The sequence below is a fragment of the Labrus bergylta genome, chromosome 18, assembly GCF_963930695.1.
Source record: "Labrus bergylta chromosome 18, fLabBer1.1, whole genome shotgun sequence".
NCBI classification, from domain to species: Eukaryota; Metazoa; Chordata; class Actinopteri; order Labriformes; family Labridae; genus Labrus; species Labrus bergylta.
In genome coordinates, this window is record NC_089212.1 from 21,037,787 (window position 1) to 21,050,711 (window position 12,925).

Genomic DNA, 12,925 nt, shown 5'->3' on the forward strand with positions numbered 1-12,925 from the left:
CACCACACAAACATGAAAATGTAAAGGATAAGATAGGGAGTGAGGAAACATAAGGAAAACTGTTTTTTTAAATACTATATTATAGCCTACACATTCACTGCATGAATGAGACAGCTAGGGCATTATTCTTGATCGGTCACAAGGTGGCAGTAGAGGTTTACTGGCATTTTACCATTATGTCCTTAAAACTGCAGAGCGTCCTTTGCACCTGCTTTAACAGCGAAATTTGCTGTGCGAACATGTGAGGAAAATATAACTAAGCGTTATATAAAACTATGTCATAGAGGTCCCGAACAAAACATATACACAGTCAGGTCCTGCAAATAAAGCTATTTTATTATTTAATGTCTTTAGGCCTACTTTTAAATTAACGAGAAAATCTACTGTAAGTTGGACTACATAAGTAGGAATCTTTGCATGCTTTTCTAATACAAGGAAAACCATACACGAGGAGCATGCATTGTTACTAAAATCTGCAGACATTGACTTGCCCTTGGAATATATTTGTGAATGAGCCTGAGCAGAGGGGCGCTCCCTCCTCCCCTCTCCTCATTTGGATAAATGTCACGAAATACCTAACGGGCGAATCAGTGTGCATTTTTGTCATTCAAGAGGAGGGAAGCTTGTCATTTTGTTGCCTTGGAGACTACAAATCAGTGGCATCATGCAGTATCTCCTTGTCCATTCCCAATGAGCGTTTTCAGTCGCTGCTGTCGTCATCAGGGCTGACGGGGCGGCGCCGCCTGAGTCACCTGCGCTGTGATTGGCTGCTGCCGATAATGAGCTGCCATTGAGGATTTTTGGGTTCATGCGGGGAGGAGGTGTGTCTGTGGCTGAACAAGCACACGCCTCTTACATAAAAACTCAATTCAACGGTAGTGTTGATCAGACGCACCAATTTGAAAAGCTGTGCTTTCGTCCTTGGGCTGTTCTGAGTTTTGACAGAGACACATTTGGTTTGCGCTTTCAGCTGCTTTTAAGGAGAGATCAAAGACGGTCAAAGCAGAGAGAGAGGCGCGTGGCTGTTAAAACATTCTCTAATCAGCAGCTTTGACAGCAGGTGTGAATTCATGTCTGTATTCTCCCCGCAGATATACTGGTGAGTACTCGCATCTTTTCCACTTTCAACCTTCAGCAGGTTTTGTTTTTTATCTTTTCCCGAACTCCATAAATGCCACACAGAAGCAATCATTTAACAGCAAACACTGCAAGTTGTTAACTTTGAACCCAAGTTTGGAACAATGGAATATGTAGAGTTGTGGTTTGTTTTTTTTTGCTAGGTGATGCCCCCTTTGTTGCTTCACCCACTCTTGTTTCCTTTGAGATTTTCTTGTGTGGGGTGTTGCCCCCTGAGACTCGGAATGTCAATATCACTAAGATAGGAAAGAAAGTCAGCGAAAATTCTAGGTCTCCATGAAAACTAATGTTTGAGGCAAAGTGGTTGTCAGCCTCCAGCTTGCTGCATGTGCCTAATCCGGTTTTTTTTTTCTATTTAGGAATATTTGCATGCTAATAACTTTTTTTTTTTTTCCTAACTAGAGGGCATACAAGCTCACTTGTCTGTATCCTCAGGCATTTGGATGGAATACGACACTGCTCTCATCCTTTTAGTGCTGCAGGTGCAGTGCAATAGGAGATGGAAAGATGCACAGTGCTCCTATCTGTTACTAATATCTATTTCTTCAGCCTGTCAGCACCATAACTCCTTTTTATTCACTTCTCAAAACATGTGAAGTGAGTGCATCTTTGTTTGCTTGAGCATGCCTGTTATCTTGTCTTGTGTTTTCCTGTTTAGCAGCGAGCAAACACTGTTTTGCGATCTCTGTTCAAACCTCAGCAGGCTTCTGACTGTCTCTACCAGGAAGTTCAGAGTCGACCTCTTTACTGTAACCATACGCTGCCTTGCCTATACTTCTCCATAACAGGGCTTTTCGTTACTTTTTTAAATTCCTCTCATTTTAGATTCAAGACCAGAAAAGTTCAAGTACACTTTCATTTTCATTTGCGTTTTTTCCAGACTTACTAAAACCCCTTTTTGAATGTCCACACTGTGACTTCCTATTCTCGTGCTAAACCAAAGAGTGTTGCGGTGTTGTGCAGTCCCTGCACTACCCACACGCATAGCTGCAGAGCTGTTTGACTCAGCTGATGGAAATCTTTGTCCTGTTACCATACAGGCTGAGATTTACGATGCTGGTAGTAAGAACTGTGGGGTGGCAGCAGAAGGGGAAACAATGTTGATAATGCAAGATGCAAATACTCCTCTTGTGCAATGAGACTGTTGCACTTGAGGGCCACTTACAGTTCAGGCATACAAGGAGGCAGCACAGCCGTGGTCTTTTATTTAAGCCCTGAAACAGGTGGATGAACTTGGTGTAACATTGTCAGGAAGTATGCTCACTATTTATTTAATGAGGTTAGGTAGATGTTTTACAAAATCAAACTGTCTGCACATCCAGTTGTTGTAATCCACAGGGTTAAACTTTAAGACATATATAACATGGTGTTCATTCTCATACATGTTCTAGTGTGTGTGTGTGTGTGTGTGTGTGTGTGGTGGGGTGATTCCCCCACGCACTGGAAAAGGACTTTAGTGATTAACTCTTGGTCATGTCTTATGCAATTTTAGCTTTTAGAAATATTGCATAACCCCGCTCTAGTTTGACTGCAACCAGACCGATCGTTTTCATTATTGATTTGTGTGTGTGGTGAATATTCCCTATTACTTATTTAAAGTCAAAGATCATGTGTCCAAATTGTTTGTCTGAGAAATATTTCCAACCCAAAACACTTTAAATTAGCTGTTGTAACAAAGGGAATACAATCTCAAAATATTCAGAAGCTTGGACCAAAAAAATCTTTCCGCGAACTATCCTAGAAATTACTTCATCAACAAATGGTTTACAGTCTGTAATCCCTCCCCGCATGTGTTCTGGTCTTGCGCTTTATGACTGACCGGTCTTGTACCTGTGCTGCCCTGATTGGACATGGCATTAGGACCAGGTGTGCATTATCTGGACTGGGTCAGGAGGTAAAGAGGTTAACAGCCATCTGCCGCACCAGCATCAAGCGTTCATCACTGAAGGCCAATAGTCTTAAATCAAGCATCTTGTTGATGACATGACAACGCCCTCATCGGCGTAGACTCTAGTCAACGAGCTGTGGTCCATGATGATCTTATGTAACACACACATACAGGTTGGTTACTTATAGAACACTTAACACCAGCTTTTAATAAAGGAGAAGTCCACTTTATGAGAGGGACACTCTGTCCTCCTGCCTGACACTTGAAGTAGTAATAGATTTGACTGTGGTCTGCTTGTGTTTGTTTCCTCCCAGGTCAACGTGTTTCTCCTGCACCCCCACTTCCTCCTCATTGTGCCCCTTTATGTTTTATTAGGCCGATGTTCTGTTATTCTTAGCCGAGCAGGATGTTTATACGATCCCCGAACAGAAATATGACTGGCAGGGCCCTAGTGTTTATCTTTCTTTCCCCTCCCTCTCTCTGTCTCTTTCTCTTCTCGTCTTCCTTCTCCTCTGCTCAGGTCTTCACTGTCACCGTTCATCCCTCCTTCCTCTCTTCTGCTGCTTTTTTTTTTTGCATGCCTGCCTCGCCCTCTCTGCTCCCCCACTCAAGGATGAATTAAGTTCAAGAGCAGCTCCAGATGACATTCTTTTTTTCCATGTTAATCCTAGCATATCCTTCAAGCCTCCTTTTCTTTTTCTTTTTTTTTGGATATCCGGGTATTGTTTTAACCGAGTATGCCGTGTTGTCTGACTGGCTCAGTAAAGGTTATGGTGGTTCAACCGTGTCATTATTCTCATGTTTAGTTCTGCACTTAACCCTGATGTGATGTTATTGTCTTCTTGGAGGAAGCAAATAGTTTAGGGCTGGTGACTGTTGCTGCATGATTTTCTACTCCTCAGGGATGAACTGGTGTGTGTGCTTTTCTTTTTTTTTCCGAGTCAAAATGAAATCGATGATAGGTAGTGCATATCCAAAACAGAAATGTACAACTGTAACCCCTCAACATGACTAACAGTGCAACACAAAACTGTAGATAAACTATGTGGATGCCAATAATACAAAAGGCTTAATTTACTAGTAATCGTTGATGCGACTGTATCATTTTCTTTTTATTATCAATCATGTTATGTTAAATTCAAAGTGCAGCAATTAGAAGAGTTTATGCCGCTCAGTTACACAATATCTATTGGAAGCGTGTTCACATTAACCCCCATACCAAGGCAGGCGGTAGTAGAATCTAAGCTAGAGGTGGGGGAAAAAAATCGATTTATGTAAAATATCAAGATTCTTGCCTTCTGAGATCTTAAATGGATTCATACAGTAACTTCCAAAAATCGATATTTTTCAAACCCCTTCCGTCTCCTCGTACGCACTTCGCGGCCTCCGTAGAGCAATCTAAGTGCTAATGCTAGCTCTTCAACTCAGTACAATGCCAAATGGAGCAGCTAGAAATTAAGTCAGTCTCACAGATGACTGCAGTAGAGCCTGAAGTATACACTAATTCAAAAATAGACTTTGAATCAAAAATACATTCTGAATCGAATCGTGAGCCACCATTCTTCATGGCTTACATCAGGGCTGGGATCTTTGGGTGTGTTTTTTCTTTTTTGAGGCTTAGATATTTTATCTTAAGTACAAATGTAACCTTTTTTTTTGTTCTTGGATGTCGAGACCTTCTTATGCAGTTTGTCAGATAAAAATCACTAACAAACATATTTTAGTTTTATGGTAATTCATGCGCCAGTAAACAGAGACGTAGAAAACACTGCATGGAGGGTATTTTCAGTGCGATGAGTTTTGAATGAGTCATAAAGAGAGACAGAAATATTCAGCTGTGCTTTACTTAGAAATTCCACAGCAGGTGTCATGTTGTAATTGCAGATGAAGTATTGTATGTTTTGACACGGTTTATTTTCAGAGGGACTTCTGTTTGTGAAGTGTATCAAACGCCGAGATGATTCAGTTTCCAGTTTGTTATCTAATAGACTTTGAAGCCGGGGTGTTTTGATGGATGAAGAAGACTGCGGTGAATGGTTGAATTTGTTCTTTGGAATACATTTACATAATCACTCCTTATTTCAAAACCATGTTTCAATCACTACCAGGGTATAATTTCCACCATTCAGCTGTATCCCAAAATAAACGTTTTTTTTAATTTAGGATGCAAAGTAGGTCAAGTGAAGCCCACACATCTCTCCTGAAAAATAATTAAAAAAACATCCATGAATGGGATAATGTGAGGATATGAGCAAGTTTGTTCTGTTTTCTTTCTTCTGTATAGCAGTGACCACACCGACCACAAGCCTGCAGCCGCTGACCACAAGGCAGCGGGCTTTAAATAGAGAGCGTGAGAAGGCTGTTCAGCCTCTCGTCTCAGGACTTTGTAAATGTCAGTCCTGGGCCCTGCTTAAGTATTCTTTGTTTTGTTCATCCTTACTATGACAATGCTGGATAGTGAACAACACATCGAGCATGGATAATCAGCATCTTGTTTGGTTCTAAAAAAAAAAAAATGGAAAGTTTGGCCAAGCTTGAACGGAACAGAGAGCATCAAGTTCCACTGGAGTCAAATACCACAGCACGCCTTCAGTTGACTCTCTCAATGACTGTGTTCTCTGGTCTCCACTGCAAGAGCACATCATCCTGTATTTAGACACGGCCACCTTATGCAAGCAGCAGCGTGAGCTTTGCAGCTCTGCAGCTCTGCAGTGCATTACCCCTGCACGGCAGAGCACTGACTGGATGCTCGGTTGTGTTGTGGTCAAGCTTTGCAGAGAATAAACTTATACCGGCACATTCTCAACAGTTTGAACAACACAGACTTTAAATATTTTTTAGTTTAGGTTTAGGGGCATTTTGCGTTTATTGAGATGGGAAAAGTGGAGGGAGTGGGGAATGACATCTGAGAAAGAAGCTGCTGGTCGCATTTGACCACAGGCCGCCTGCTTTGAGGACTACAGCCTCCGTACATGGTGCGCAAACTAACCACTAGGCCACCAGCAACCTGAGACATTTTGATGCTTTGAACTTGTGAATGCATAGACATGCTCTGATAGATTTTTATTTTCTTTTTTGTCACATTTCTTATTCGAGTTTGTAATCACGATGACTTGGCGTATCTGTTTGTTGACACTGTTATAACCTGTTTGTATCTTTCCACAGAAAACCCATTACACTAGTTAAAACATGTTTTATTATTTGTGACTCAGGGCTATGAACCTCTTTTTAAAGGTTGTGTGCAGTATACACTTTGATGTCAGCATGTTCAGGTTCACTACACAGAATTTCAGATGAGACTCCTCTTCCTGTATGAAAAACGATTTCTTATCAGATTATCTAACTGAAGTAACTTCTTTTCTTCTTTCAACCCCCCAGCCCAGTGTTTGTGCCCGGCCGAGATATGACTGAGGTGATGATCAATAGCACCCCCATGGAGGACATGAGGCTGAGTCCTAGCAAGGACAGACTCTCCTTCCAGGTAAGACACACACTGCACACTACACACCACACAGCCACGTAGCCAGGGATGTCAGTAAAACACAAATACTGTCCCGTTTTCCCACATGTGCATGGTCATTTCAAACAAGTCCATTCGTTATAATGTCCTTGCTTGACCTCGGCATGATCAGGAGGGAAGAGCCACTGCATGTTTGGTAGTTTGGGAATTAAAAGCTTTCATTGTAAATGCAAAAGAGGATTTAAAAAAAATATATAATATAGTATAAATGAATGTTCTTTTTTTGGGGTTTTGTTTTTAATCTTTAAAATTCTTTCCAAGCCGTCTTGTGTTACCAATGATGGTTTGACTGAGGTTGGAACACTGACCTACGGATTTTAACACTGAAAATTGTTTTTAAAAATTGTAACAGCGAACTTGTATAAAGGTAATTTAACATTCTAATATATAGGGGTCATTTGAGGTCATGGTTAGTCATAACTTAAAACATGCAATGGTAACGTTAGCCCGAGAAATCGCATGCCATTTAATGTAACGACGAGGTCTTTGAAAAAAAATGATATACCCCGAAGATTCAGAGTGACAAGAGGAGCTGCCATCAGGTGCTCTTGACAGGATGCAGCCAGCTGCTTTGTCTTACTGTCAGCTAAACAGGACCATCCTGGAAACAACTACTGAAACAGACAACTGCTGCTTTTCTGATGTCCCATGAGTAAAGAGGATGAAGGCTATTTAAATCAGTTTGAACATTTACGGTAACATTTTTGTATCTGCCCACACCGGTTAGAACAGGAAGTAGGCCGTACGGTCAGTCATGCTGCATCTGAGCTGGTGGAACGGAGTAACAATAACGTCATGGTTAACTTGGATTTCCACCTGCTGAGGCGCTCAAATCTCACGGGGCCGTTTCCTTGTTGTTAACGTGTTATTTCACAAGACTTTTCTTCGCTGGAATTTCTTACTTTTCTATGGGATTAATTTTCATGCTTTCTTAAACACAATGGAGTGTTATTGCCATGCTGAGGCTGACCCAGAGGAAGAGGTTAGCTTCCCCCCCCCCCCCCCCCCTCAGTTCACACCCCAGCTGTGACTCTGTCTGAGAGGATGAGATGAGCGGATGGAGAGAGGGAGGGGGGGGTGGTGTTTAAAAAAAAGGGTGATTCTTCTCCACTATTTCTGTGCCCACTCTGCACTTCCTCATCCTCAAGGTCCCCATCACTCCCCTCAATGAAGCAGTGATGCTGCTTCCACTCACTTCCTCCGTTACGTATGCTGGGGGCTTTGACACATATTGCGTGACCATAGACTTCCAGCTGCACCTATAAAAGGTATTTGAGATTAACGTGTCCTCGGAGTGGAAATGGATGAGCAAATGGTTACTAATGTACTGATTTATCATCCTGATGCCATGATTCAGGCGTATAGTATGCACCCTCCACACCCCCCCAGAAGATCCTAAAATAGCTGGCATTGTGCCCGGCTGATGATGTGTCGTCTCTTTCTGTCACTGGATGTGAAACAAGTTATGACATGTGTTAGCAAGGGGTCCAAAGGCAAGGTCATTCTCTGCCTTACTTCCCTCTGTGCTGACGCACACTGAGGATTGGCGATACGGGTCCGGAAATGCAGATACACACGGGCTTTATACTTGTACACAGACAAGCTCTCACGCATCCAATCACACCTCTTGGCGTGGCTTTATAAGCAGCTGTTTTTGGAGGATGTAAAAGCCACTGATAGAAGCATACATGCTTTCATAACCTGACAAATTCTCACATTCACAAGGCATATTTATAGCTTTCTGTGTTTTTCCTCCCTTCTCATCCGTCTCCTTTGGAATTCAGAGACTCAGACACAGCTGGATCCCGTCTATCTCTTCCTCTCTCTTCTGCCTCAACTAATTCTTTTTTTCCACTCGGCTCTTTGCCCAGACAGCGACATTGCCCCCCCCCCCCCACACCCCCTCTCCTTCCCTCTCTCTTCCAGTGTCTTCAAGTGAAATATGCAGGTCTAAAAATATTCTTCCACTTTATCCAAACAACAGCAAAATTGCTGTTCTTGGACCAGAAGTGGCAGGCTTTTTTTTCCCCCCTTGGGTCGTTTCTCTGGTTCCTGAGAACAGCGCGAGTCTGAGGTTGATGTCCAATCTTGCCAGGATGGGGAATGCTTGTAATCTCTCCTGTCAGAAAGTCCCTCATGCCCTTCGCTTTAGATCCAAACATTAGCGAGTGCTACACTGCTTTTGTAAGGAAACCTATCGGCCTGGATTTGTGTATATAACTCGGCTGATTTCATTATCTTTCCAAAACCTTTTTCCATCTCCATGGGAATATCAAGTATTCAGCTCTAAATATATATATATATATACACACACACACACAAAAATCATGTTCTGGTAAACCTTTCACCTTTCTGTGTTTTTAGCTTGCTGTTGATTTGAAATGCTACGATTATGCTCTTGTATAATCTTCCGAGTAGTGGCTGATGCAGTACTGGATGAGTTGGTAAGCAGCTACTAGCTGCTTGGCCCAATGCCTTCCAAAGCATTTAGATTAAACATGATGCAGAATTTTCCGTAAGTCTCACTGGACATGCCTGATTTCACCAAAACAGAGCCACTGATGTAACTTCTGCTTGTGCAATCATTTATTTCAGTTGGCCTGTATGTGGAAAGCTAGCATGGTTGTTGGGTAGGAATGTGGCCTAGGCGAGAGCAGGTATGCCAACAGGAATTCGGGGAACATTTCCTATCACAGATGTTTGGACTTTGCATCCCTTCCTTCAGAGTGTTTAGCCTGTGGAAGTGCCTGCAACACTTCTAAAATACTCGAGCAAATTCTGGTATTCCAGAGCCAAGCGTACACTTAGCACTAATGACAGATATGCTCACTCACTCTCCCTGATATACACTTCAGAAAAATAATTTACCACAGTTGAGGTTTGGGGTCTGTCTAAACAGTCGCTCTGTTCAGGAAAATTCATGTGAAAGCCCCCTAAGCCGGGAACAACTCAAAAAGTCAAAGAAAATGTTGGTAAACAACTTGCAGAGATAAGGATGTATTGCAAATAAATATAAATGCTGGTTTTGTTAAATCAGTTTTTGTATTCAAAATGTTGGCCTTTATTTTAAATACACCAGCTTGTCTGGCTTTGTAAGGTTTAGTTTGTTTTCACACAATGAACTCAACATCATCAGAAGAGTAACTTCCATTCTCTGTGATTGTGACCTTCACACTAATGTAGCATCGGTCCAGAGTTAAAGATTTGTCTTTTGTCTTTTCTCTCCAGATATTCCCCGACCCCTCAGACTTCGACCGCTGCTGTAAACTCAAAGATCGTCTGCCCTCCATCGTGGTGGAGCCGACGGAGGGAGAGGTGGAGAGCGGGGAGCTGCGCTGGCCTCCAGAGGAGTTCCTGGTCAGTGAAGAGGAAGAAGAGGAGGAGGAGGAAGATGAGGAGGACGAGCAGAATAATGGCAGCATCCCAAACGGACAGCCGACACAGAATTCACAGCATTAAAAGGCTGTGTTGTAGCATCCACGCTCTCTTGTTTCTTTCTGTTGGACTCTCTTCTTCACACTGGTTCCACTGCTCCTCCGGCACCTCCAACAGAATCAGACGGCAGACACACGCTCAGTGTGTCGTGATACCATCTCGTTGCCCTTGACACCAAAGCATCACACCCCTCCCGAGAGAAGCAATACACAAGAAACAAACCCTCACATGAAGTATCCTCCCAGTCTGCAAACGCACCAAGACAGGCTTGAAAAGAACAGACATGCACACTCATAACCTACACTTCCTACCATGCCTGTCGCAGTGTGTGTCTCCACCTGGAAGATGTCCTGTTGGACAGTGGCAGCTCTGAGCTCCATGGACAGCTCTCGCACTGTAAAGGGGGCTGCGACTGCTCTCCATTTAACTCCAAAAAAAAAAAAAAAAAAAAAAATGGCTGGCGTCATGACCCCAGAGACTCTCATACAGAACTATTGTGGTGCCCGTGGGAATAATTGTCTTCAGTACGCAGTCTGTACCTGTGTTCAGTTTCTGGATTGATATGTTGGTTATTGTGATTGCCACTGCTGTGTTTCTGAGAAGTGAATGTTTTGTGATTTGAGAAGTGGGTGTTTGTGTAAAAAAAATGTTCCTTGGGACTTTTGGTTTCCCTCAACAAGATTTGTCTAAAATATTTTCTGTGATCTTACCATCAGATTCATTTAAAAAAAAAAAAAAAAAAATACGGGAATGTTGGAATCATTTTATAACGGTGAAAAGAGAGCGAGATAAAACAAACCAGCATGCCCCTCTTTGTTAATGTAAAAATCATTGTACAAATTCTTGTTATGCAGTCGGAGCTCAATCTATGTTATGATCCTCTCATCGGGGGAGGGGGGTCCCCTGTAAGCCTTAGGACAACAGACTTGGATCACAAAGATAAATTTGAAGTAAGGAAAAGTAGATAATTGTAATTAATGATAGAAAAGTCTAATATTTGAAAAAGCAGTTTGTAAAACGATGTACAGACCCAATCTAGGATGTTGTAAATACTTGTTCCCTCTGAGCCGAACCCTGAGGCCTTGTGGTGCGCTGCTCATGTTTGTACTCTGGGTTTGGTTTCCTTTTTAAGAAAGACAGAGAGTGAGAATCCCTCTGAGCTGTACACACCTGAACCTAAAAGTTAACTGTCTTTAGTCTTCCTGTTCTTTCTTCTTCTTTTTTCTTTTCTTTTTAAACTGCCATATTATTTTGATGCAGTGGAGTTCAGGTCACACAGAAATCACACCGTAGGACAGAATTCAGATGCGTAAGGCAATATCTTAAACCCATTTTCATAACACAGTTAGTCCTGCATACGCCAAAAGTTGCTCTCTGGTTGTAATGTCTGTCATTTAATTTGTCTGTACTGAAGTCTCAAAAGTTGATGTTACTTTGTTCACTCTTTAAATATCAACTGGTTGTTTGTGGAACAGTTCTTGTAAGTCAATAAGTGAAAAAAGTCGCAATATGAAATCCTGTTGTTCAAGCATGACTGAGATATGTCTGTGTTATAACTTCTCGTTCGAGTGGCATTAGGGCTGTGTACAGAACATCTCTCTCTCTCTCTCTTTCTCCTGTCCGTCACCTACAGGTCCCACATTGTTTTTGTAAAGCTCAGGGAGATTAGCCGCCATCTTTCTCTTTTTGTTTTTTCTTTGTTTTTTTGTATTTAGACCACTTTTCTCTGTGACGATAACAGAGGCTGTAAATAAACATTTGAATTTGCTATCCAACTTTGTGACTCTGCTGTGAAAATAATTGACTTTGAAGAGTCGCTGCGGTGTTTACTGCACTGTCTTTTAGGGGCACTCCAAGAGACTAAACTTCTGTGTTTACTTTTACTTTCCTTCATGTGAAACCCCCCCCCCCCCTCCCCTTTCACCCACTCGCTTCACCTGCAGTGGTTAGAAGAAAAAAAAAGTTCTACTTCCTGCTCTGCATCTCACATGCAGTTTCTCTCTACGAATGCAGATGCTTGTATCAGAAAACATGTAGACATGAGAATAAGCCACATGCTACATCCTGTCTTCAACTTGCACACACTTGGATACAACAATTTCTAATCTAGTTTAAAAATATAACGGAGCTTTCTGGCGTTATGGAGAACATGGGGTTGACCTGCAATCCTTTTTTGGAGGCTTTTTTTTTGTTTCCATGATCAAAGAAAATGAGGATAGTGCAGCAGGGTATAAAAGCCTGTGGAAGCAGCTCCTCACGCTCTCCCCATAAACACTTACCACAATGATACAGGACTAATAAAATGTGGTTGAGTGGAAATGTTCTAATGGGGATCTGGGGGATTTACAGGAATAAACAGAAAGCTTAGTGATCACTGTTACAATGGAAACTTCTCAGGTGATTTGCAGTTCTGTACGACCCACCAGGTCAAGTTTGATTGCCCAGTACCGGGAATAGTCCATCAGGGGTGCTGCTGTAGGTCCGTCAGCCCTGATGGATTTGCTAAGGTGGTACTCTCAGAGTCTTTGGGTCACTTCCTGGAAGGGGAACAATGCACTGACATTCTGTCTCACTTCCTTCTTCCTGGAAAAAAAACAACAAAAAAAGAATCAGAATGTTATTAATACCCGCTTGTTGATAATGGCGATCAGCAGCAGAGTGTATCCGGTGGCCACTTCTGTAAAGGCAAGACAAGGAATGTCCTTTATCCCTTTCTTATTGTCTGCCCCTTGATCTCAGTGGAAAATGTCATGAGATCACCGAAAGAAGAAATCACGAGAAAAGTTAGTGAAAGGACAGACGCAGTTCTCCTCTGAGAGACTCGCTGAACTCGCATCCAGCTACGCAGTCGTGTGACGTCAGCCGGAGACCTCTGAACTTTGCATTGACTTTCAAATGGAGAAAGTAATGTTGAGAGAGCAATAAACTTCAGCTTTAATAAACAA

The 12,925-nt window shown here is 42.3% G+C and overlaps 1 protein-coding gene across 1 annotated transcript; it reads left to right on the forward strand.

Annotated features, from left to right (window-relative positions):
- Positions 1 to 870: 870 nt before the first annotated feature.
- Positions 871 to 11,755, forward strand: lbh (LBH regulator of WNT signaling pathway). Its single transcript, XM_020638718.3, has 3 exons — positions 871 to 1,099; positions 6,404 to 6,506; positions 9,774 to 11,755. Exons 1-3 carry the CDS (start codon positions 1,071 to 1,073, stop codon positions 10,002 to 10,004), a joined length of 363 nt encoding a protein of 120 aa, XP_020494374.1. The 5' UTR covers positions 871 to 1,070; the 3' UTR covers positions 10,005 to 11,755.
- Positions 11,756 to 12,925: the final 1,170 nt, after the last annotated feature.

Bases quoted from the DNA above. Each gene is read 5' to 3' on its own strand.
- lbh (XM_020638718.3), top strand. From the start codon at position 1,071: ATGTCTGTATTCTCCCCGCAGATATACTG. The intron at 1,100-6,403 runs GTGAGTACTCGC...TCAACCCCCCAG, and splicing joins TTCTCCCCGCAGATATACTG to CCCAGTGTTTGTGCCCGGCC. The intron at 6,507-9,773 runs GTAAGACACACA...TTTTCTCTCCAG, and splicing joins AGGACAGACTCTCCTTCCAG to ATATTCCCCGACCCCTCAGA.